Source organism: Aythya marila (genome assembly GCF_965140915.1).
Source record: "Aythya marila genome assembly, chromosome: 5".
NCBI classification, from domain to species: Eukaryota; Metazoa; Chordata; class Aves; order Anseriformes; family Anatidae; genus Aythya; species Aythya marila.
The window spans coordinates 18,779,613-18,805,861 of NC_139046.1; the positions used below are offsets into that span (position 1 = coordinate 18,779,613).

Here is a 26,249-nt window from a genome sequence, read left to right on the forward strand (position 1 = left end):
CCCCTCCTTGGTGAGCCCCCTGCTCTCCCTCCTGCTCCTCCGTCCCCCAACTCCACTGGATCGTGGCTTTAATAGCTTTGAGAGGAATTTCTAAAGCAAATATTTTCTTTTCAAAGCTCCGTTCATTAGCTATAAACACACGGAAACTTCATGTATCACAGCCACATTTTAAAGAGGGTTGTAGCTCTGTGGTTGAAGCAGGAATTGGGGATGTGGGGGGGGGGGTCGCAGATTGAGCTCCTACTTTCTGTTATTTTAGAGAAAATCAATATCCGTGTACTATGTCAGGCCTCCTTACCTTTTTGGCCGAGACAGATCCTCCCAGATCTACAATTTACCCTTCCAGTGTGCAGCATCTCCCCAGATTTTTACCAGCAGCATCCCGCAAACATCCCAGTAAAAAATAAAATAAAATAAAATAAAATAAAATAAAATAAAATAAAATAAAATAAAATAAAATAAAATAAAATAAAATAAAATAAAATAAAATAAAATAAAATAAAATAAAAACAACCCTCACAATTTGCCTGGGGAAAAACCTGGGGAAAACAAACAAACAAACAAACAAACAAGAAAAGAAAGAAAAGTTCTGCAGAGTTCAGACACATTTTTTCTGCTTGTTTAGTATGGTTTTTAACAGCCTGGGTGATGGACTTGATGTGTGTAGCTTTGTTTAAGCCAGGAGTTCCTCGATCCCCTGCATCCTGAAGGGGACACCCAGGACACCTGCCTTGCAGCGGTCCCCTTGGCAGCCACCGTGCTCTTTCCTCCTGGAAAGATTTCCCACCTGAGGAGGTGGCTTCAAAAGGACATCATCTCTCCCAGCACGACCTCTGATGTGGTTACAGTGCATTAGAGGTGAGGGGGAGTGAGTTTTGCTCGCTGCCTAGAACTAAAGCCACGTGAGCAGGAAGGATGCCATACAGCTGAGGATGAGAAAAAGTGCATGTAGCCTTCCATTTTTCATTTAGTTTAGTTTTTGATGGGGTAGAAGCACTCACAGGAGGAATGGGTGATGTGCTGGAGAAGATGGGGCAGTCCCAGCACCAGGCTTTCACCCTACGTGGGCTCCAGCAGCCCCATCTCTGCTCCTGGGGCTAGAGACACAACGATGAGATATCTCCAGGTCTCCTTCCTCCCATTAATACAGCCAGGATCAGGGACTTAAATATAAAGCTTTATTCCCATTTTCGTACAAAAGCCACAAAAAGCATCTCAGCATGGGCCAGCAGGCACATTGCCCACCAAAAATAATCCCCTTGCAAAAGGTATTTAAGAACAAAGCAGCTATACCCCAAGACAAGTGAGCACAAGATGCTCCTCTGGCTTCTTTAAGCATCCAACTCCATGCAGCGAGGACAGAAAGGTCCCCCCAGCCCGTCATCCAACTCTGTTCAGAAATGGAGAAAGAGGGAGAGAACAAACGATTTGCATACCTGAAAGTCATTAAATCCCCAGGATCTTCCCTCGTGCACCTTGTCTTTAGCTAAACGGAACCCCAAAAGGGCACAGCCCATTGACCACAGCCAAGATCTGCTCAGCAGCCTTTCCTTGCTGTGATTACAATCCTTAATTTCTGATTTTGCCACCTGCACTACATTTCATAAAATTTTAAAGCTAATGCTCTGCCAACCTCAAGTGGCACCAGAGCAGATGCTTAAGTGCAGCCCAGGATGAATAAATTATGGGGTGCGTGGAAGGAGCAGTGAAGGAAGGATGGGTCTGAATGGAGAGATAATTGATTTAAATGACATTGTCCATTGTAATCACCTGGGATTTGCTCTTTGGGCACAGTCAGAATAAGAGATGCAGCAATTAAAGCTACTGGTCTAATGACTGCGTGCAATTCCTGCTCAGCCTTTTGGGGCAGCTCCGCAGTTTCGTGTCTCTTTATCCCATCTCGAGCATCAGGCGGGGAGAGGAAACTGCAGGCTGTAGCCACACACTGCCACTCAGACCTTGTATTAAGGAAGGGAGAATTTCTCCTCTTCCCCATGGCAGGCACCACAGACCAAGAAACTGGGAAGGAAAACAGAGGGGCAGCAGCCCTGCAGCAGATAAACCATGCCAGTCTTGCTCTGCCTGTTTTGGCCCAGGCCTGCCCTTGTTGTTGGGGAGCCCGAGGTTAGGGATGGACGTTAGGGAAGGGGAGAGCTGCTGAGAAAAAGCCCAGAGATGATTTATTTGGTGCTGGAGGAAAAGCTTCACCGTGAGATGCTTACAGAGATCAACCCAGCCACGTTATCTGCCAGAGCACTGATGCATAAACACCTGCAGAGGAGAAAATGGTGGGTGTTAAAGAGCTTTTTAATTTCATGGAGAAAGGCACGAGAAGAAGAGCTGTCTGAGCACCAAATCCAGGTCCAACAGCACCAAGCTGCTTTTTTTTTTTTTTTTTTTTTTTTTTTTTTTTTTTTTGGAGTGTGGAAGTACTAAAAAACAACCGTGAGTGCTATAAACTTTTGTGACAACCCCAGGCAAGGTACTTAACCTTTCAGCCATTTATCTTGTGATGGGTAAGATGCTCACCTGGCAGGGACAAAGGCATTCACTCAGCAAAGCTGCGCCTGCCCTGGAGTTATTTATCCCTTTGTATTCCATGAGCTTGCTGCTCCATGCCACCATTGCTACCCGATGGACACTGCTGTGACATGCCAATAACCAGGGTTGTCCCTGTGCCCCTCTAAGAAATGGCATTTTGGAGCCAGCAGCAGCTTGATGCCACCCACATCCAAGCAAATCGTGCCCCAAGAGGGCAAAAAGATGGCATGAGGAACAGATTTGTGCTGTACCAAAGCCTCCCCCCTGTCACTCACACAAATAAAGCAAAGTGCAGGAGGTGAGGGATTCCTACACCCCGGATCGATGGGGATCACTTCTCTGGGTGCTCAAACACCCGTGCTGTCCTCTGAGGATGTTCTTCTCCATCCTAAAGGAGGAGTTTGGTGACCAGAGGCGCTGCTGGTGGCAGCTCCAGAGCATTCACGGGCACTGTGGTTTTGGAGCACGTACAAAGGGCACCTGGTGACAATGCCTTGATCCTGTTTGTGGCTGCTGGGCAATGCTGCAATGAAGATCATAGGTGTCGCGGAGATGAAAGGCCTTTTCTAATAACAAAAGCAGCTGGGTGGAAAGCTGCAGGGAGACATCACTGCTACCGGCGAGAGCTGGTTTCTTCCAAATTGTGCTGAGTCAGCAGAAAGGAGGACGCGTGTGGCTGCCTGCTGCGACGGCAGCAGCCTCCTCGGGAGAAAAAAAAAACGTCCCTTGCATTGGGATGCTTGGTATTTTAAGGGAATAAAAGCGGCTGCATGAGGCCAGGGTGAATGTATATCTGTGCTGATGCCCTATTTCCAACAGTGGATGCACCTGAGGACAGGGATTAGGAATGATTCCCTGGGGTGGTGGTAAAATTCTGTCAGTAACAGGGTGCTGAACAGCAGCAAGAGGGGAAGGAGCTGCAAAATCAAGCAGGGCAAGCACCACTGCCATGCTTCCTCAGTAACTGCACTCCCAGCTCCTCCGCAAGGCACTGTTGCTTTGCACCAGAGCTTGCCCTTCCCTCCCTGGGGCCAGCAGCAGGATCAGGAGGAAGAGGAAGGAGCGAGCACCCATTTCCCCCCCTCCTGCTGGTTACTGCCAGCAGCCTTCTCTCCAAGCCTCTTGGAGGCTGTTTGACCAGAGGGCAGAACATCGGGGGCTGTATTTGTATTTGGAAACACAACCGGGCTGGCTGGACAGACAGCTCACGCCAAGAACAGCTGAGCTCTGCATGCCGAGGAAGGGCACAGCCGTGTCTGCCCCATCAGGTTTGACCCAGCTGTGGTTTTTTTTTTGTTGTTGTTTTTAAACCTCCCCCAGGTGATGCTCAGGGCCAGTAGAGAAGCTGCGAGCTTTGGCTGTACCCAGGCAAGGTTTGCAGCAAGAGAAATCATCCCAGTGGTGAGGCTGCCGATGGATTTTGAGTGGGTCCCTGCAGCTGCCCCAGTGCAAGCACCTGGATGCTGAATCCCACCAGGCTGGAAAAATAACCTTTCCCTTTGTTTTTCAGGGTCAGACTGATAGCCATCTGCCTTTTTGCTTCTTGGGGGTCTCCAGTGAGTTGAAATATCATCATACTGATGATGGGTTTGTCCTGGCACCGGAGAATCTCCTTGCTCTGCAGCGAGGCACAGGGTGACCACAGGCTGTGTGCTTAGCACCCAGCACAGCTGTCAGAGGGCACGACTGGCTCTACAGGGAAAGCATCGTGCCAGTAAAATCCCCTTCACCTTGGAAAAGCCTGGGGCATGCGAGCTATGCCCAGGAACAGCTGTGGGAAGGAAAGGCATCCTGCTCGCTCCAAGGCACCCCTGGGTGCTGATACCAAGCAATGCAAGTGCTGCTCCCTGGTCCTGAAGGGTACGTCTGTCCTACTGTCACCAGCCCCACACACTGTATGCAAACGGCCCTGCCTCAAATCCTTGTTTTTGGGGGTTACACGGTACCCTCGACCCCCTCATGCCCAAGGGGAGCTGGCTCTGATCCCCACGCACCAGCCTGGGCTGGAAGGACAGACAGACACTCCTCCTCCAGCCACACGGATGGGATGCCTGCCATTTCCTTTGGCGAGAGCACTGATCGGAGGCTTTTTATTCCCCCCCCCATTCAGGCTGACAACTGGGCCTCAGCATCAGCTGCTTGCTGCTCAGCATCAGCCTTTCAGCAAACAGCAGGTGCAAGCGGTGCAACCCCGGGCTCCGCTGCAGTAATCCCCGCTCTGCCCCCCCAGGGCCCCCCTCGCACAATATTGTCCCCTCGGCTCAAGAATGTTTTTGTCTCCCCTTCACAGTTGCAAATTCTTTTATAAGGAGAAGAAATCTCTTTCTAATCTCCCTACCCGGCCACTGCTCAGGAAGAGCGGGCACTTTGCTGTGAGGGGCAGCGTGGCTCGGCACAGCTGTGCGGGGCTGCAGCCACCACTGGGGTCTGCTCCCCCCACAGCAGCTGCTTTCCTCAGCCCTTGGCTTGAGCCCCTTCCCTATTTCCAGCAGGGGATTTTGCCATCTCTCTGCCTGCATCTGGGGCAGCAAAAGCGCGCGGCCGCATGGGCACCCCCAGCAAGCAGGCAGCTCCGCCGCACGTGCACAGGACGGAGGTGACACAGCAGCAGGGCTCTGCTCCAGCACCAACCGTAAACCACAGCGGAGAGGGCCAGAAGCAAAGCGAAAGCCCAGATGAGCAGAGATTTTTAACACTGCTCCAAGCAGGGCTGCACAATTGACGTGTTGGTGCATGGGGAAGGAGCGAGGTGCAGCGCCGCAGGGCTGCTTCGCCTCAACGCGGCTCCTCCGCCCGGTGGAAGTGAGACTCTTTGCCACTTTCATTATGTGTCACCTCGCACCACAAAGCCTCCCTTCCCCTCGTGGATCAGCCTGATGGGCAGGAAACCGCATCCTCTGCCGCACACATGCACAAACAGGGGTGCACGCACACTGCCCCCGCCGCAAAAGCAGCTGCGAGGCCTCCTGCTTCCCCCTGGGGCCTGTGGTGGGATGGGAGCTGGTGGGTGGTCCTACAGCAAGGCAGTGGCCTGGAAAACCCAGCTGGCAGCCCCAGAACGGCTCTGGAAGGGATTGGAGGGGGAAGCAACAGACAGACCCCCTGAGAAGCAGGGATGGCCATGGCCAAACGTGGGGGCCTGCATCCCGCTGGCCCTGCTTTACCCTCACACCATGCCTGGGCTCTGAGGTATAAGGTAGGGCTGGTTTCGTAAGAACCAGACCCTTCCACAGCAGTTTTTTGTTCTAAAACCACCGTCCTGATGGTGTTTATAAAGGAAACACCTGTGGGCATCCCCTCCAACAGGTGCCAGGTTTGGACGTGGTGTGAAGGAGCCATGGCCCCACCTGCCTGGGAAGCACAAGGCAGGACAGAGGTGGGGTCACTGCCTGTCTTCTCCTCGACATCTTCCACCCAGAGGTAATAGGAGTCATTCACGTTCTTCCACTTTTCATTCAGCATGGGTTTCTGCAGCAGATCCATTTCTGGCCAGGCCCTAGCTCAGCCCCAGCCCAGCTTTTACTCAACAAGCTCGCAGCTCCAGTGAGGGCTCGCAGAGCAAAGGGGCATCGATCAAGGACACACAACAAGTTTACCCTTGCAAATTCGGTGTTTATCGCAACTCGGCTGTACAGCTGAAGAGCTAGAAGGGAGTGGAGCAGCAGCGTGCAGCAGGAAAACTGGGCAGGAGGACTCACCCCAGACTTCCTGCGCGTCCCTTGCACAAAGCAATTTGCCAACCCATTTTGTTTTGAACGCCTCGGTCTCACACACCCACCCACTGCAGCAGCTGCAGCTGAGATCCTGAGATTAAAACATCCTCAGGTCCACATGAGCTGAAGGTGAGCATAGCTGTTGCTCAGCAGAATGACATGAGCTGCAAAATTCACCGCTAAAAGATCAAACTGAGCCAGAGCTTTGCTACCTTCAGGTCATTATGCTAGGACTGCTCTTTCATCAGGTTTGCAACCTCAGGGAATGAGTTGCAGAGCAGCCCTGAACACACACAGCAAAAAAAAAAAAAAATCACCTGAGCTGGATTCCCCAGGAGCAAGCAGCTTCAGCAAGCGAACCGAGTGTGGTTTTTCTTCTTTCAAGAAATCGATAAACTCTTAACCTGTGAAACCTACCCAGATGCTACAGGATGGATGCTTCACACATTCAAAACAATGATGGGAGTACCTCAAAACTCATTCCGTGGGCAGGTGCTGCTGAGTGCGTGTTCTCACCCCTGCCTTTTCCAGAACAGGAAGCATTTCTGAATCCCTAACAAACTAGGAAAGGCTTCCCTACAAATTTGCCTCTTTCAAAATCCCCCCATTTTAAACACGCTGCTAAAATAAACTCTGTTTTTTACCTTGTGAATAATTTCCTATGCTCTCCGCGTTTTCTCTCTCCCCATTGCTGAGCAGCCAGCTGCAAACAGGGCAAGCAACTTCAGAACCAGGAAGGGTGCAGCACATTAACCCTTCTCTGCCATCAGCCACACATTTCTCAGGCTAGGAAAACCTCCACTGCAAATTCACTGTGCCTCTAATATGATCCCTCAGGATCCCTCAGGATCATGTTAAAGGCACAGGATCCCTTAGGATCATGTTAGAGGCACAGCGCTCTTGCACATTTTCCCTGTTAGCCCTGCCTGCTGCTCTCCAGAGGGGGCCTGAGGCACAGCCTCAGTGCATCACTATCTCTCTCTCTATATACATACATATTTATTTTTAAACACTTTGGAAAAAAGAGCTGTAGTAGGTAAGAGTAAGGGTGGGCAAGGGAAGGCACTGCTGGTCCCTCAGCTGCTGCCAGCCCAGAGACGCTGTGGCGGGTACCAGACGAGGTCTGTACCTGCCCTCTGCTGGGAAACACCACGGGGACACAGGCTGTCCAGCAAAAGCTTATTTCATTATATTGCATAAAGATTAAAAACCCCTTAACCTTAAACACTGGAGCACTCCCTGGTGTGCTGGGAGCTTTGTTTTTACACCACAGTGAAAACTGCTCCGTGCAAGGAAAGGCAGCCCATGCCATGCTGCAGTGGAAGCAGACGAGGTTTGATTAACATAACCCTGTTTGAGATTTATTAATCCCACTCTCCACCCTGTCCCATGATGCGTTAGACTTTGATTCATTACACCTTTAACTCAAAGGTGCTGATCAGCCCAGAAAGCAAAGGCATTATTTATTATTTGTATAAAAAAAAAAAAAATAGAGCTCTCCGGTGTTAGAGGACGGGTTTAAAAAGCTGCGGATCCCTTCCAGCCTAGAATATATATTTTTAAACAATCTGAATCTAGCCACATCCCGATGTTGCTCTGACATTCATTTCAGAAAAGCTCCTCTGGCTGGAGACAGATCATAACACAATGATTCAGCTCCAATGTTCTTTTGAGAGTTTTCACGGAAAATTGCAGTGATTCATTCCCATATTAAAGAGCTGCAGAACACGCAGGCAAGACACGAGTTTTCCGACGTGCGTTAGAGACACCGTGCTCACACTCCTCACCTCCCTGGCAAGCACTCCCACCACCTCTCAGATGAGGTTTGCTTATTTACTGAGACGTGGAGCTGCACTTATCCTGGAGAGCAGACAGCTCTGCGCCATACCCTGCAGCACCGGTTTCTGCATACTTGCTCTGGCCGCAGCTTGCTGGAAAAAATGCAAGCAGACCACAGTGCTCAGAGGTACAAGGGCTGCACAACTGCCACTACTTGTCACAGCAGGATCTGCTACCAACTCACTCGGGCATATCCGAAAACTTCTGCCCCAAGGCTCTCACAGGGACACCAGACTGGGGTGCAGCATCTGCAGTTTTGTCACTTGCAGGTACAGGTGACAACATCTGTAATCACTTGGTAGTAAAAATATAAAATGTCTCCTCTAGACAAAGCTTATTTCCAAAACATTTCTAGGTGCAGCTCAGTGAGATATTCTTGACAGGCAATGTCACCTCTGTCCCCTCTCCACTAGCTCTACCCAGAAATGAAGATTGAAATTTAAACTCTGGGACACTTCCAGAATGATCCCACTGTAGCTGAATAAAAATGAAGTTTAGGAAGAAAGTACTGCCCCTGTTAAGAAGCTGTTTCTAACTCCAGAAGAACTGAAGCTCTGCTTTTATTTATTTATTTTTAAATAAATACTTGGGTGACCTACCTGGCAATTCAGGAAGGTGAGCTTTTCTTCAATTTGTAGTATTTTAAAATTCAGCATTAGGCACCTAGTACAGATAGATGTCAATTACAACCAAATATTACAAAAAGCTTTAAGTTCTTTCTGTTAAGCTCCTGGGAGTTTGGCTATATGGCAACTGTTTCATTCATTCTTCTGTCATATTTACACCATCCAGTTTTTCCATGTGATTCACTCTTTAAGGCTGGCAGCATACTGTGCCGTTTTCTTTATTAAGGCTAGATAAACTTCAATGCACTGTATATAATGTGCTCTGAAGACACCCACAAATACTGCTGTGCTCACTGACTTCTTTAGCCAACCAACAGCGGAGTGTGAACGCATGCTTTTGCCGAAAAAATAATCTTCAGAGAAAAAAAAAAAAAGGAAAAAGAAAAAACAAACAAAACCAAATAACCCCAACCTAAAAAGTCAGCCTCCTCCTGCCTGCTTCATTCATGGATGTCACAATACAGGTCTGACATTTTAACTGTTCCCAGAATGATGGATAGTGACACATCTGAATGAATAACTCAGCAGGAGGCAGTCAATCAGAGAAGCAAAGACTTTGGGCTGCACTGAAATATCTTGAGAAGCAGCAGGAATAGGAAAGGAAGTATGCAAAGAAACAGATGTGGTATTTTAACATGATTTTAAGAATCATCACCTAACACACTGGTTGTGCAGCTATGATGCTCAAGCATTCATGATAACGCCAACCACATCACGGAGGTGGCTGAGTTCCCCAGAACAGAAGTTATCAATCCCACTGCAAGGTCACAACAGGAAATTTCCCTTTCCAGTGGTAGCATGCTAAATGCTAGCTATTTAATGGCACTCGATTTTAAAAAGAGAACTAAATTGTTCCCCCGTCCCTTTTTTGGATTGAGTTTGTGCTCAGCAGTGGCCACCTCTTGTTCCAGGTGTACTGCTCAACAGCCTGCTTTGATGGCAGCATGTCTCCTTGATGAACCTCAGCTCTGCAACACTGAGAATCAGGCTGATCACGAGAAGAAAAATATATTTTTTTCCTTCCCTGCTACAGACTGATTCATTCCGCCCAAGCCCAGTCCGGCAGCATCTGTTCACAAAGCAGGTGGGAAAGAGTCCACAAGTGACGATCCCAGAATCACAGGAAGAAAAGAGTTGTGCGTTGCTGTATCTACTGTCAAAGGCCTCAGAGTGATCAGGGTGCTGCCTTTTTCCCTGGCAGACGTTACTTGAAAGCTGCGTTGAAGGCCCTGCCAATGATAAGCCTGCGCACTTCACTGGTGCCTGCCCCTATCTCGTAGAGCTTGGCGTCACGCAGGAAGCGCCCCATCGGGTAGTCGTTGATGTAACCATTCCCACCTACAAGCAAAAAGATGTTACGAGTCACTTCTCTCTCGTTTCAGGGGGTGAGGGTGGGATAGGTGAGAGCACACTTAAAGCCACAAACCCTGCCAGTGACTGCAGCTTACCGAGGCACTGAATCCCATCCAGAGCCACCTGGGTAGCGCACTCTGCTGAGTAGAGGATCACTCCGGCACAGTCCTGCAAGGAGAGATAGAAACCACAACAGAGTCAGGAAAGATGCCACCTGCCCTTCTCCAACCTTTTCACTAATTAACATATCTAACGAGCCCAAACCACCTCACAAAGGCACGGGATTCACCCCCCAGAAAGCAAGGACCTGGGGCAGTCTTTGTCACGGCAGAGCATTTGTGTCAGGCCACGTGAAGACAAGAAAACAAGTGCAGCAGGGGAGCTGGTCCTTCACAAACACATTGTGCCCACAGGAGACCAATGTGATTTGATTTGGGATGCAGGGCTTCGCTCTGTCAGATGTTCAGTCCTCTCCTTCAATAGGCATGCACTGACAGTGCCGGTGTGTAGAGGCGATAACACCTCGGGATGACTGCTGTAGCCCCGTACAACAGGCAGGATATTGTGTTTGGGCTTCCAATAAACACCTACTGATCCTGCTAAATCTGTTCCCTTGTAGGACTATGGTTTCTTTTTCTCCAGAGGGAAAAACAGCACTTGGAGAGCTGCGAGCACATCATTTTTAGCTCCCATACAAAACATCCACCCTGCTCACGTTGTGGGACCGAAGGAAAGGGAATTCCTGCTCATGTTGTGGGACCAAAGGAAAGGGAATTCCCCCAGCAGACACAGCCCACCCCGGAGTGAGCTCACCTTTGCGTTGATGTGGCCGTGGTCACAGGCCTTGGCCACGTTGTAGACGTACTGCCGGCACGCCATCAGCCGCGTGTACATATCGGCCATTTTGCCCTGCATGAGCTGCACGTCACAGAAGATGAGATCCATTTTACAGCTGTTAAAACTTCACGTTTTAATACCCAAGGGAGTAAGGGGGGGTGGGAGCGGCCTCAGGTAAACAGGCTCAGAGATCCTTTCACCTCCAAACCACATCCTTACTTCCCAACCCCAGTACAAACCCTTAACTACCTCCCCATGAAAAGCCCTCCCATAAATGGGCTCCCCATCTTCTCTTTAAGAAAAAAAAAAAAAAAAAAAGAGACAAAAACTTCTAACTCCTCTTCTGTCTCACCTGGAACTGTCCAATTTTCTGTCCAAATGCTTCTCTTACATGTAGGTATGGAATTGCATGGTCAAGAACAGCTTGCATGATCCTAGATAGGAGAAGGAAGACAACAGAACAATCAACAGAAAAATAATATTGCAATCTTGCAAGCTCAGTCTAAGGCAAAAAGGTTCTTCTACCTAAAAAAAAAAACAAAAAACCAACAACAAAAAACTGCTGTCTCCCTTAAAGCTCCACTCAAACAATGCTATAAAATCTAAGAGGCCACAGTTTCTCTTCACAGTGTTCTTCATGTTGCTCATTTGGGACATCCTGGGGCAAGGTCTCACCTCCTTAATTCAGGAAAATGAGATGGGGTGTTGAAGAGTTTTCTTACAGCTGTAGCTAGGACAGCTTGTGCTGCCTTACGTCTCCAGAGAAGACCAACAAAAGGAGCATTAGCTGGTGACATAAAAAGTGTAGACAAGAATAAGAATGGTGAAAAACCCTCTTCCTGCTTTGCGGAAGATAATCTGTCCACACGAGAGTTAGCACAGAGAGACCACTTGGGAGGAGACAAAGGGGCTGTGCGATGAAAAATAGGTTGTTAGGAACCTTACGGACTGAGTAAGTGAATAACAAACCTTTTATCCAGTCCAAAGATCCTTCTATGTGGCAGTCTGGATAGTGCTTTTAAGTTTTAAAGAATCAGTAACACAAATGCAGAGCTGGCTATTCCCAGCTCTCAGGGACTGAAGCAGACTTCCCACTCCTGGTAACATTTATGTCAAGACCAACATTTTCAAAACCATGCTCTGGATGATCAATCCAGAGAACCACCTCACCTGCACAACACCAAAGGGCAGGGATTCCCAAACTTTCCTTCTTGCATTGCTTCTTTTATCCCTTAGCCCTCAACACGTTTCACCTAGATGCTTTCAAATGGAGAAAAGCCTCCATGAAGAATGGAGAGGTGAGGAGAGCTAACAGAAAAGATGGAGCACACACAGAGCAAAAGAAGAGCTCCCTGCAGCTGCCTAGGAGTGCCGAGCTGAGCACCCTCCAGCAGGAGCCCATTAGAGCAGTTATAACACAGCTAACGAGTTCCCAGAAGCTACAGATCTCTCTGCTCCTGCTTCCCTTGTACGGCTCCGACCCAGCCACCTCCTCCAGTCACACTTTCCTCTTCTCTCCAAAGCTGCCCCAGTATCTCAGTATCCTACAGAGAGGTGCGATCCCACCCAGAGATCCCACTGGGCCAGGGGGTTGTGAACCATCTTTCCAGCCTTATAATCTATGAAAGACGACAAACCCTTACCCCAGCGGCCCACCAGACAGCACAAGTCTCTCCAGGTCCAGCCCACTCATCAACACGTAGACTCCCTTGCTCAGTGCCCCCAAGACATTTTCAGCTGCGATCAAAAGAAAATGATGGGTAAGCTTTTACTCGTGCACAACTTTCTTTCCAGCTTGAGATGCAAACGTTCAGGGCGAGCTAGACAGGCTGAGTTTCAATGGATACACTACCTGACACTGAAACATCTTTTCAATCCAAACAAAGCCAAAAAGGAAAAGCAGTAGATGGTTATAAAGTGTATCTGAGCTGAGACCTTCCAGCTTAGCATTTATATCAACGTGAATAGGAGACAATCACCTCAAGGACAAACTGGGAGCCCTCTTCACCATCCCATTAGTTTGTATCTAACCCAAACTGACAGTGACCAAAAGGTGTTACCACACTCAGCAGACATTGGATGGTATTGGAAATGAATGCAAATTCTCATCTGATATACTCAGGTCACCTCACTGGTCATTCCTAATACAGGAATCAAAACTTGCATGGGCAAGCAACCAAAGCTCACCACTTAGCACGTGTTGGGGTTATACATCAGCCTTCTGAGACTGGAAAACGCAAACTTATCACCCCTTCTGTGAGGGGAACAGAGCAGAACATTGTGCTTGTTACAAATACACATTTTCAAAGATGAGTATTATTTCTGTGAAAATGGAACAGAAAAAAAAAAACATATTTGATAATGGGCTGAGAAAAAGACTGAAAGCCCTGTCATTGTGGGACAACTTAAAGCATGCACTGGTGTTAACAATATAAACAGAAGCAGGAACAAAAGGCTCATCTCAGTATGGCTGTATTCCTGCAGTCAGGAGAGAACTTACAGCCTACCAACTCTGCTTTGCAGATGGACAGAGATTATTCACTTAGCATGCCCCGTAGAAGAACTGACACATGCTTCAGGCTTTGATCACAAGAGATCTGAGAGGTGCAATATGCAATGAGAAAATGTGGCAGGACTTGTGGACACGTGCAGCTAATCTCCTGAAGCAAATAATCTCTTTCAGGGGCAGAAGCTCAAGGACTGCATTGTCTTCTGCTGCTTGTTGAGGAGTGTGCTGGTGTACTGCATGGAAAAGTCCAGCTTCTACAGGACCAGGATCATGAGTTTAAAAAATGAAAAATGATGCTTGGCTCTTGGAGAAAAAACTCAGCATCTGCTCCCCCCCACACCTCCAGAAACAAAGAAAAATACTAATAGCAAACATCACTTTGAAGAACAGAACATAAATGCTGGAATCACTAATTATAAAGTGACGTAACTGTTCAGAAGTAATGACATCTAATAGCTTGAAAACAAACAAAAAGAACCAAATAGCCTGAATATTTTCCTGTACGTCCTGGGAAAAGGGATGGATAGGTTGCTGAAGAATATGTGTTGACTGCACAAGGAGGGGGTGGGCTTGCTGGCTGCATGTCACAGCAATGAAAGTTGACGCTCTGAACCAACTTTTATGAAAGCAACATGACCAAATGAATCCACTAAGTATGAGAAAAAACACTCACTGTAGCATGGCTGACAACGAACCCCTGTATTTTAAAGCTGGTGGAATTGCAGTGCTAGAGGAAGACATTTTGATGTGAGACATGCAACAGCATGAAACAGACATGAAGCATGAGACATGAAACAGCAAAATGCTTCAGCTGCCAATGCAGAAAATCAGAAGCAGCATTAATGGCCATAGTGCAAAGTGTGTTAACTTCCAACGTGCAGCGATGTGCTTCCCCGAGCTATCAGAAAATGGAATCTTGTTACCATGAGAACATGCTGTTCTGTGCAGATGATTACCCAGAAGATGATCTGAAGACTCGGGTACTGGACTTTCTGATTTCAGAGTGGAGGGATTCAGTCAAGTCAGAAACGTCAGATTTCAGCTGAAACCCTTCCACATGCTGCAAAGCAGCTGTTTTGTGTATGGGGAGCAGCGGAGATGCTTGCTCTGCAGACATGCTGTTGGGAGTTTCTGGAGTTCAGATAAGGGATCTCCTCTACTTGCTGTAGAGTGGCTGTGAACTTTCTGTCAACAAAAATAGCCACTACAGTTGCCCCTGCTGTATTAACAGTGGAAAGGACATTTATTTTCAGGCCCTGACACCACAAGAATTCAGAAATGTTATAAACAAACCGGAAGGCTGGCAGGTAGCCTTCAGTCATTTTTGGGGAAAAGAAACTTCAATGCAAATAAGTTCTCCTATGTACTATTTGGGGAGCTCTAATGGAAACAATCAGAAGTTTCTCTGAAAGCCTCATCTAGGCTTTGTAAAAGCAGTGGTTAAGAGTTAGGTCCCTGAGGGAGAAACAAAAGTGATCTAACACGGGATGTGCTTGTTCATTGGAATCCATCAGACTGCACCTTCCCAATTTCACCAGCTCTTAGGAGGTTGCCAAAGAGCAGATAACCATCTACAAAGCCCTCTAGGTCACAGTCTGAATGTGCATGTAATTGGTGATCCAATTTATCTAAGCAAGAAGAGAGGGAACCACCCCGCATGCATACTGCCATGATTTGAAGCCAGCTTACCGGGGACCTTACAATCCTCAAAGATCAATTCACAGGTGTTAGACCCTCTCATTCCCAGCTTATCAAGCTTCTGCGCTGTGCTGAAACCTGGGGTTCCCTGCAAAAAAGCCAAGACATTAAAACTGAGTCTCATATCTCTCAATTCTGAAAGACTAAAAAATCACTACAGATGTGTGAAATTTCCCTGACCACATGAGTACGTGTGGAGCACCAGAAGGGAGTCAAGGAAGCACCCACTGTGGGGACAAAACCAGGCACAAGTACAAGCAGGAAGCAAATAATCCGAGAAATGTGGACATGTGGCAAACTGAGTGGATCCACTTTTCAAATGGAGTGGATTAATTTTCTGTTGCACATAAATATTAAACAAATAGAGATTTGGCCAGCTGCCAACACAAGCACTTCTCTACAGCAAGGACTGCAAGTGCTGACAGTGCCTGAACTATTCTAGTCTCTCAGTCCAGTAAGGCCATCAGAAGGTTTACTGATCTGAGATCTATTTCCAGTACCATTTGTTTTATTACAGCTTCCTATCTTCCTTGTGGAGATGAAAATGTGTCTAGCATAGCCCCAATTAACTAAAAGGGAAGAAAGACCCCAAAAGATCCCCACTTCCCAAGGGGTCCCTATCAAAAGTCCTGTTTCTGATCACTTTTACTTGCATGCTTGGGTCACTGCAGGAATCCAAAAGGGCAGTGAAAGAAGGAGGGGGAAAAATGAATAAAGTTATTTCAATGTATTGACATTAAAAAATGCAGGGATAGATCACAGGACAGACAGTAGGACAGATTTACAGGGTCTCCGTAACTCCTGACAATTTTGGGCAACAAGCAAAAGTCCATTTTTATTAGGATCTTGACTGTTCTCTCCACATTTCTAGCCCAAAAGGCTGGCTATGGGCTTGTATGCCAAAATCCAGGAGCTCCCAGCTGGCAGTGCAACCCGCCGTATCACTGGGGCAGAGGCCTAACTTCATGAGTTTATAAAATTCAGGCAGGAATTAACGGCTCTTTGAGGAAGGGGGTGATGGTTGTGGAAAGAAAACTAGTTAGTTTCTAAACAAGCCCTTTAGGCTGAAGGAGGCAGCTTTAAAAAAAAAAAAAAAAAAAAAAAAAAAAAAAAAAGATAAATAAATAAATAAATAATAAACACTAGAATAAAATTGTGAGAGTTACTAAACAGTAATGTAAACCTACCTTCTCCACAATGAATGCAGTTATACCTTGGGAGGCTGGTACAGCATTAAGGTTTGTTTTAGCATAAACGATGAGAACATCTGCATCAGGCCCGTTGGTAATCCAAAATTTGTTCCCATTCAAAATGAAGTAGTCCCCTGGAAGTACAGAGGTGCAGTCTGTCAGCTCACAACAGACAGAGCAACACCGACATCCTCACCCCATTTGTTTCAAAACTGGCTTTAAAGGATCCCCACAAACAACACGCACAAATCTTTCTTGATCTCAAGAAAATTCATTCCCTTCATTTCTGGAGTCCAAAGTCAGTTTAATGAATCCCTGAGAAACGAAGGCTTCTAGCAATAGGTCCATTATACCACCATATTCCACCACCACAATCAGAAGTCCACTTTTGGACATGCAACCACCCATTCCATGTCTTCACTACCTTGCTTTATCACTTTCAGTATGTTTGCTTTATCCCAGATTATTCTGGGAGGTTGTACAAGACCACTAACATTGCTTGGCAAATCCAAGGCTAAGCACCATTTCTGAATGGTGTTAGGAAGGTTAGTTTAAGTTTACAGGAGACATTTATGCTGGCTACCCACCCAGGAAGCACCAGACAGGTTTTACCTTTCTTATCTGCTTTCAGCTTCATGGACACAACATCAGATCCAGCATTAGGCTCGCTCATCGCTAGGGCTCCAACGTGCTCCCCACTGATTAGCTGGAAGAGACAAATACGAGAAAACGAAGTGGAATAGTAGCATTGTTTCTATTCCTTCTTTAAGGTGCCTTCCACTTCTTTTTCTGTATCTCCATCCTAGCTATTCCATGCAAGAGCTGCCAAAAAGAAACTGCTCCTGGTGGAGTCCTCACAGGGAGCTCCCCTGTGCTGCTGTGCTGAGGGAACAGCACCAAAGCACAGCGGGAGGAGGAGGACGGCTCAACTCACATCTGAGTGAGTGCTTTATACACAGAGCTGCAGGCAGCTATCTCCAGGAAGGTGCCAAAAGAACCATGCAGGCAGCCGTGTGCCTTTCACAAGCTCCTTGCTCCACGCTTCACAACTGCCCTTTTAGGTAAACAAGAGTTGTTGAACACAAGAGGCCAGTAAGGGCTGTGAAAAGAGATTGGGAAGTTCTTTGCAGCATTCCCATAGCCCTGTCTCCCTACACTCCTACTAAAATAGCAGGTGGACACACTGCTTCTGTGCCTGCTCATGCCAGGCTTGGGCATAGCTGCTGCTTCCCCTTTCCTGTTCCTTCATCCTGAGCTTTTCTCCTTGATTCTCCCCCCATGCACTTTCATCCATTCTCTCCTTTTGATCCCCCTTCTTTTTAACAAAAAAAAAGTTCCATGCTTAAAAGCTACGTTGAAAGAATCCCATACATTAGTGCATTTCACCAGCAGTCAGTGATACGCTCAATGCTAATTAAATAAGTACCACTAAGTACTTCAGCATGAACCAAGGCGAGTTGGAACTAGGGTCAGCACATCTCGTGCTGAAAGCCGGCGAATGATGGCATTAAAACACCCCTGAGCAGCAACGAGGACAGCTTGGGGTTACCTATTGCCAAGCTGCACAAGAATGCTTTGAGGAAGCAACACTGTGCCTTGCACATGGTTTAAGTCAAGTTTCTTGCGGTGATAATTTCAGTAGCTGGGATTCAGTTACATTTCTCCACATGTATAAACAGATAAATCCGTTTACCAGGCAGGTTACAAACATCAGAGCTTTACGTGATGAAGATACTCGCAGTTAATTAGCACAGGCAGCAAACCAAGCACTGGGGTAGTAAAAACTGCAGAATATAAAATATAAAAGGAGCAAGAAGCACAGAAGTCTCCAAGCACTTTAGAAAGTTTGAAAAATATAATCCAGTGCCACTCCACAGCCTCCTTTGGTGACAAAGGTCTGCAAAGGCTGTCTGCCTGTCCCAGCTCCCCATAACTCAGGTACTGCCCCATCCTCATTGCCTGCAGGCACGGGATCCGACACAGGCTGGGGTACAAAGACTACACAAATTCTGAGTTCCACAAGATGCTCTTTCAATGCAAATTAAGGAATCAAAATTATCAAGTTAGGGAAAGGCAAGTTTGGTTAATATAGTATTTCCTAAACGCTGGAGCACTGAAACCAGCTGGTGCTTAAAACGCTGAACACAATGAAAGAAAGCTCATCCTTGCATGCATCTGTACCATGCACTGCTCTGGTACTTTAGGAGTGCTGCAGAGCAGCTACTTTCAGCTCTTGCTAACTGTACATCCCTCCTTGCATCTACACACTTTAAAGGGGACGGTTGTTTGTCAAAGGAAAGGCACAGAAAGGCACAAAATTCCAAGGAAAGTAAAATATTAAAAATAATTTTTAAAAACTGCTGTTTTTTGTGTGTTACAATTTTTTTTTTGGCTTTATTCTGTTGCTGCCTACTTGAAACAAGTAGACCCTCTGTGCAAGAAGGGTATGCTTTTTCATTAAAAAAATTATTAATTCCATAAGCATGTGGATACAGTCGCAACTCTGACTCTTCACCCCTGTATCTACAAACAGGAGCCCGATAGAAGAAGCCAGGCACACAAACATGCTCTCAGAAAACATGGATAGTGACAGACCAGATCAGCAACAGCAAAAATATTAAATCTAGTGCACTCTGTTGTATTTTATTGTCCCAAACCTCGTAATGCAGCAAAATCTATTGTATTCCCTAACACTTTAAAGCATGGAACCTGCTCCCACTCTTGTCCCCAAAACCACCACCCAAACCAGGATGCTTTCCAGTCCACATCCTGCCTTATACCTTGGGCAAGTACTTCTCCTTCTGGGCTTCGTTGCCGTTCCGCACCAGCTGGTTGATACAAAGGTTGGAGTGGGCTCCATAGCTAAGCCCCACAGCTGCTGATGCACGAGAAATTTCCTCCATCACCAGCACGTGGTCCAGGTACCCCAAAGCAGATCCACCGTACTTCACTGAGAAGAAAAATCCCACGTTAACCACCACGGGACACAGCACATGTGCACAAGACCCCTGGGCTGGGCTGGGCTGTCTTGAGTGAGATCTGAGACAAGAATGCTGCTGGTTTTGGCTGGTTTTTATTTCATTTGTTTTTTTTCTTTTTTTTTTCTCTGAGCTGGGCACCTCTGGCTTTCCCCATCCTCTCAGAATTTGAGTTTTATCTTAAAAGTACAGCGACATTACTTCTTCAGCACAATCGATAATGATTTGTGTTTGTGAAGCATATTTCATAAATATTACATGGATAAGGATATACCTAAAACATGCTACCAACACTTGCACAACAAGGAATCTTTCTTGGCAACTATCCCTAAGTGCAACGTTAATACAATATAATATAATGATTTAATGAGGATTAAATCATAAGATGCCAACCTGCATTATGAGAGGGGAAAAGGAGCAAAGTTTGCAAAGTCTAACTATGTTTGTATTAACGAAAACCTTTAAATAAAAAAGGAACCCTCAAACTGGTCTAAGATCTGGGGTATTAGGGACTTCTAATGCCCACAAACACGCAGGAGAACAGCACTTTGAGGGATGATGGGTCTGGAATGAGAATGATCCTAAAATGTAACTGTTGTAATTCAAGAGCAGCAAGAATGTGGATTTCAGAGATCAAGTTGTAACAGCAAGTCCAGCTGGGCACCCTGAGGTGAGTCTTAAACCAGTGGCTGATACGATTAAAGACACAGGGTGAGACAAGGAGGGAGAAGGCAACAAAACAAAACAAAAGGTGGCTGAGAAATGCATGATGGCCTTGAGCGTTGACAGCCTACATAAATACATCTACTTACACACACATTTGTATACACACAGTTTCATCCAAAAGTAAAAGCTGAGCAGGCAAGAAGCAAGTGATCATACTGATAAGGGAAGAACTAAAAGAGGAGGACATAAACCACCACAAACTAGTCAGGGAAATAACCTGCAAGCACCACCTAGTCATCAACATGAGTGCTGTAAGCAAGCAGCAGCAACAGTAAGAGCAAGATATGTTTGCACGTGCAGTGACCAAAGAGATGAGCAAGAGCATAACCTGGGCTGAAAGAGAGCCACTGCCCCAAATCCGAATTAATACAGCAGTCACTACCATTAGGGGCAGCTTTTCTCCCACGTCACCCATTCTGACAGCTGTCTTTATCTGCAGGGCTCTTTATCCTCCGAAACCACCTCTCCACCCTGAATCAGGGTTTGGGTTTTCACTCTCAATATCCTGAAAGATGGGTTTAACCACTTCTCACGTGTGCCAAAACAAAAGATCTGCTATACTGCCTGCTGGGTTGGATGCTATCGCCTCAATACAGGAAAGGCAACTGCCTGCTGTAAGCAGTACAGGTACATAACAACTTTGTACTGCAAGAGGTACAAGAAAATATTCCTATCACAACTATTTTTATAATACAAGCTGCAGTGATCTAGGCTGATGGTGCCCTTTCAAAATCACTCTCTACATATGATGTGCCTGTATGATTACTCCAAAGTATTTGCATTTCTTCTTTTTTTTTTTTTTTCTATAAAATAAATACAACAAAGCAACACAGTATACTAAGTTTTAAAAATAAAGTAAAAAGCATTTCTTCAAAATGTTTCCTTAAAAGTCTTGACCCATTGGTGCTGAAGCACACCATTTAATTGACCATGCACTCTCATAAGATTTCACATTATCTTCACATCCCCAGGTCCAGCCTCCACCTCCTACAGCAAAACCAATGCCAATAAAGAAACTGCACATAGCAATACAATCAAAAATTGCACGTTTGGGCATAGCAAGGTTTTAGAGGTAAATCTTTCAGGAAATCAAAAAAGACAGGACTCATGAGGGGATAGCTTATTTATAGTGTGGGAAACTGCTGTAAGCCTCAGGCACAACATCAAAGAAGAAAGAAGGTAAGAGTGAGAAAAAACAGGAGCAGCAGTAAATTGGGAAGAGTAAAGAGAAAGAAAGCAAAAATAGAGACTCTTTCAAGCAGACTTGGTGCCACGGAAAGAAATGCAGAGGCATTATTTCAACGCATTGCTATTCAGCTTGCTTCTGCAGAAGCCTTTGCACACACACATCTAGAAACACAGACTTTACGATGGGGAAATAAAGGCCCCATTGGCTGCTTTTCTCCACTAAGGGCTTCTCCTCATTACACTGCGTTAGCGCATTCAGCATGACCATGGCAGGCTCAGTAATCTGTAACATTAATCAAAACACTTTTCAACTAACCTGGACAAGGCTGAATAAGATTTACCCGATTTTTTTTTTTTTTCCCTGATGGGTTGGATGCTGTCAGCCCTCCATTAGCTATCACAGCTTTTCACGGCATTGTTTAATGCCCTGTAACTTCTTCTATTAGAGATGGATGCTTGCTCTAGGATACTTTTATCTGTAGCTCTCAGGCTTCAAAACTTGAAGCAAACGCTTCATATGGGAGAAGCACAAACACATTCAAGTTGTATGTGTTTATTTTGTGTGTATATCTGGAGAAAACATTTCTGAAAAGTACTGGTAAGTTGCAAAAGCCATTTCGTAATTGTCCAGAAGTCTACTGAATCAAGCTCCTTTTTCCTTGGTAAAGAACAACAGAAGTGTCCAAAGAGTTTTAAAAACCATGAAAACAGCAGCTTCTGGACAAAAACAGATGTCACATCACAGACAAGGATGTTATGAGCTGGAAAGGGTGAGTTTAAGTCGTCTCTCTTTTGTGTGAGGAATCACCCAGCAGATGGTCGGAGGCAGGAAAACACTTACCAGGAGCTGTGATCCCCAGAACTCCCAATTCCCCGAGTTTCTTCCAAAACTCCTACAAATACACAACAAAAGCAATCAGTCCAGACATGTGGTCAGGGCAGCAGGGTGAGAAGCCTTCCCAGGTAGCTCACTGGACACGCTGATTTACCCTGTTTGTGTGAAACCTCAGAGATCATCACATCAGTACCATTCCTCCTGCAGCAGCAGCTCCATGCTTCCAACCAAGAACCCACACAGGCTTAAGGACTCCAGTTATGCAGGGAGGGAACTCACAAGCCTAAATTTAATTTGGGAAGGACAGGTCCTAAGATTTTAACACATCACCTAAATTCGTAAACTGGGTAAATTAAACGTCCAATTACCTTAAAAAATTCTAGGCTCTCGTATGCTGTTTCTGGCTAAAGGTAATTTAGGATGTCATGTCTTAAATTTATGCTTGCTTTTTACCTCATACAACCTTGTCACGCTGCTTTGGCAACACTGTAGGTCTATTAGCCTGTGATTGCCACAGCTAGAATAAGTTATCCGTGACTGAAGGCCTGGAAAGTACTGAGAAGAGCTGCAATCACTGAACAATTTAAGACTAGGGTAAAACCAGAAACTGGTGAGTAAACCCAAGGAAACCTCCTTGTGAGAGCTTATATTAAAAAAAAAGGAAGCGTTACAGCTGGGTCAGGAAAAGCAACTGCTGAGGTAGGCAAAGGTATTAGAAAAGTTATAAAAAATTGTGATTTCTAGTGAACACTCTGGACTTGTGAAGCCAAGAGAGCTGAATCCACAATGGCCACTCTATACACAAGCCTCTAGGCTTCTGAGCCTCCTGGGAGACCTGCGGCATGTGGGGACTGGATAAGGCTGCTTAGTCGTGTGCAGCTGGACACACACCCTACAAAGTCCATCTGCTAGAGGGCAGCCTGTCCTTGACTGCCAGCTCCTCCCTTCGCCCAGACTTACTGCCCTGCAACAGCAGCATGCAATTAACCTCTGCTCTGCAGCCACACAGCTCGAGGCACGGAGCCACTGCCTGGCTTGAGACAAACACATCAGCTGTGCAGGGCACATGGCATTACAGAGGAAGAGAAAAGCCATGGCACAGTGCAGTAGCAAGGGACACCACCATCGAAGGTCACACGTGCTAGGTGAGTCATCTCTGGTGTTGCTTCAATCTGCGGGCTTTCCTCTGTTAGGAGATGGCCACGCAGGTGATTGCTTCTCACATGGACTCGGTGGCCAGTGATTACAGTTACCTGTGAATAGTCTCCAGAGACTTTAAAAAGTATTATTCAATAGCACTGGATGACATCTGGTACGCCAGACTAAATCTATATAGCTAACTTCAAAGCCACGCGCATAGCCCTGAAAATATCAGCATCAGAGCTGTAGGAAATCCTAGCAGATGTTCTGAACGTTTTAAGTCTTGTGGAGCTTATGAAAACCAACAGCGAGGTCTCTCATTTTTATCAATCAAACCTTCCTATTTCAGAGAATCTGTTGGTTTTATTAGGAAGAAAACTTTCAGCTCAACAGTCAAACCATTCTACATTCCTGCATTTGCACACAGCATTTCCAAAGCAAATTTGAGAGGAAGCTCAGATATCCGGGCTGTCCACAATAAGAGTCCTAGCTAGGAGAGTACAACACACATATTAGAGGAGGAGTCTTTGAACAGGGCCAGGCAGAAACACCACGATGAGAATCCAAACAAGACCATTATCAATCCATCTCTTTTCTTTTTTTTTTTTTTTTTTTTGACACTAGTTCAGTCTTTCCCCAAATTGTTAAAAACTAACAAAAGAAGAAACAAGAAAGCAAAGGTGTTTTTTTTGTTTGTTTGTTTGTTTGTTTTGTTTGTTTCTTTTTCTCTGTAGCTTACAAGTTTGAAGAGTTGATGCGTATCTTCCTGTGGTGTTGACTGGAATTCCTGGTTTGAGCCTACACACAGATCAAAGTACAGACTGCCATCTATTTCACAGGCACGCATGAAATACTTACCCGCATGCCTTTGAATTCATTCTCCTGGTCAATTTGTTGGGCCTTCGGAGCCAAATGCTCTTGACAGAACTTTGTCATGGTCTGCCTAAGCTGGGAAAAGAGGTGAGGAGAAACGCATACGTTACACCCCATTAATATATTGTCATCTTCTTCTCTAGGATACTTCCAATGCTCCCCTGACAGGCGATCCAATGATCTCAAACCCAAAAGCACAAGATCATAAGGAAATCAGTATTTCAGGTTATTAGCTGAAAGAGAATATGAAACTCTCTTTAGCCTTTTTTGCAAGAGGTCTTAAGAGAAGTCCTCAATAGAGAATATAAGTTCCTCTTGACAGTTAACTTAATCTTACCCCAGCATGAGAGTGTGCTGGGGAACTATTTCCTGCCTGCACTGGGGTTTCAGGTGATGTTTGGGTCAGGAAACTTTAAGAACTGGTGAACAGAGCTCATGATTCATTACCCCCATCGAGTACCTGCCTATGGCTTCATTTAATTAAATGTAGATGAACTCAAAGTTCTTCTAAATGTTAAGATCCAATGCATTCTGCAGAAGTCTGTACGCACTCGAAAGAAGCTTATACAATACCTTAAAGTGTTTTTAATGTGAACACTAAAAAAAATTGTCTAGATGGTACAGTAGAGCTTAAAAATTCTATTTTTCCCTCTTGGTTCTTTATTCCCACAAATTAATGCTGGTGAAGGAACATTCAGAGACTGAAACCCTCTGCTCTTTAACCAAAACCTGGAGAAGCAGCAAATGCAGCAAAGCAAAATATGCCTGAGCTGCTCTGCCTTTCTCTCGTTTCAGATCAAAAAGATATGTTAGTTTCCATGACTACCCAGACACTGGATTCCAGTACCACCAAACAAGTTTATTCCTCTGTTGATAGGCTTTTCTCTTTTATTTTTTTCCCCTCCTTTTTTAAGTATTAAAGCTTCCATTGTAACAAAACTGAGAGCAGTAAACTTGAGAATAAAGCTTGAAAATAATAGCTTAAAATTGTTAATCATTAGAGACTGGGGGAGGATGGAGGTGGACTCTGACAGGCATCCCAGACACACTAAACCAGCTTATAACAGTTACAAGTGCTCTTAATTTACAGATTAACATTACTAAAGATCTGTTTCTGATCTTTTATTAACTTTTCCACAAGAGACACACAAGTTACGAGATTATTTTCTCCCTTTTATGCTTGTTAAATTTAGAAGCACACAGAAACATCAAGTTAATTCAAGCTGGTGAGCTTATAAATCACAAACACAAACCAGGCAAAGAAAACAGCAGAAGTACTCCACTTCCCAAGTAAGAAAATAAGTATGAACAAGTTTTTTGTACACCTGTACACTTGCACTGTCATAATTACGCAGCAAGTGTGGCAATAGCTGCAAATCCGAGACCGAGGCCAAGTTTCATTGGCAGGAGCCTGTGAAGACGCTGCCTATCATTCCATTCCCTGGGGCAATCGGGAATAAATACTATGACGGCTGGAAGCAGGCAAGGCATCAAACACGAGACACCACAAAGCTCAGAAGTACCACCCTAAAGCTTTAGGTCCCTTGGTGACCACGAGAACAACACAGCAGAGCCATAACCCTTCGCAGCCCCCTCCCGCCCTGCGCTGCGCACCAGGGCCCGGCCACCCGCTGTGCCCCGCGGGCAGGGCGCACACGTGGCGGCGGCGCGCCATGGGAGCACCCCGGGGATAGGTCAGCTCCCCGCGGCCGCAGCCAATCAGCAGCCGCCGAGGCCGACACACCCCCGCGGGAAGGCGCGCCACGGGGCCGGGGCCGGGGCCGGGGCCGGGGCCGGGGCCGGGGCCGGGGCCGGGGCCGGGGCCGGGGCCGGGGCCGGGGCCGGGGCCGGGGCCGGGGCCGGGGCCGGGGCCGGGGCCGGGGCCGGGGCCGGGGCCGGGGCCGGGGCCGGGGCCGGGGCCGGGGCCCGCCCGTACCTGCCGCTGCTCGTCGCTCAGCCCGTTGACGGCGTCGTCCACCGCCAGCCCGGCGCAGCCCCGCCGCGGCCACCCCAGCGCTCGGCGCCTCCCCGCGCCGCCCGCTGTCACCGCCGCTCTCCGCAGCGCCGCCGCCGCCATCGTTACCCCCCCGCCGGCACCGGTGCGCAAGCGTGGCCCGGCCCCGGGGAGAGGCCCGGCCCGCCCAGCAGCCGGCCCCGCCGCTCGGCTGTGGGCGAGGGGTGGCAGAGGTCACAGGGAGTAACG

General features: G+C 46.7%; 1 protein-coding gene across 1 annotated transcript; it reads right to left on the bottom strand.

Moving 5' to 3' along the window:
• Positions 1 to 7,744: 7,744 nt before the first annotated feature.
• IVD (isovaleryl-CoA dehydrogenase) lies at positions 7,745 to 26,133 on the bottom strand. Its single transcript, XM_082762493.1, has 12 exons — positions 25,983 to 26,133; positions 24,032 to 24,121; positions 22,040 to 22,091; positions 19,087 to 19,256; positions 16,919 to 17,012; positions 16,304 to 16,440; positions 15,108 to 15,204; positions 12,553 to 12,646; positions 11,262 to 11,343; positions 10,886 to 10,990; positions 10,168 to 10,240; positions 7,745 to 10,057 (listed from the first exon to the last, which is right to left on the bottom strand). The coding sequence occupies exons 1-12, from the start codon at positions 26,121 to 26,123 to the stop codon at positions 9,924 to 9,926; spliced, it is 1,269 nt and encodes a 422-aa protein (XP_082618619.1). The 5' UTR covers positions 26,124 to 26,133; the 3' UTR covers positions 7,745 to 9,923.
• Positions 26,134 to 26,249: the final 116 nt, after the last annotated feature.

Coding starts and splice junctions, on each gene's coding strand:
- IVD (XM_082762493.1), bottom strand. CDS start 26,123: ATGGCGGCGGCGGCGCTGCGGAGAGCGGCGGTGACAGCGGGCGGCGCG. Junction 16,441..16,918: donor GCTGAAAGCAGATAAGAAAG/GTAAAACCTGTC, acceptor CTGTACTTCCAG/GGGACTACTTCATTTTGAAT. Junction 10,241..10,885: donor ACGGCCACATCAACGCAAAG/GTGAGCTCACTC, acceptor CTCTCCTTGCAG/GACTGTGCCGGAGTGATCCT.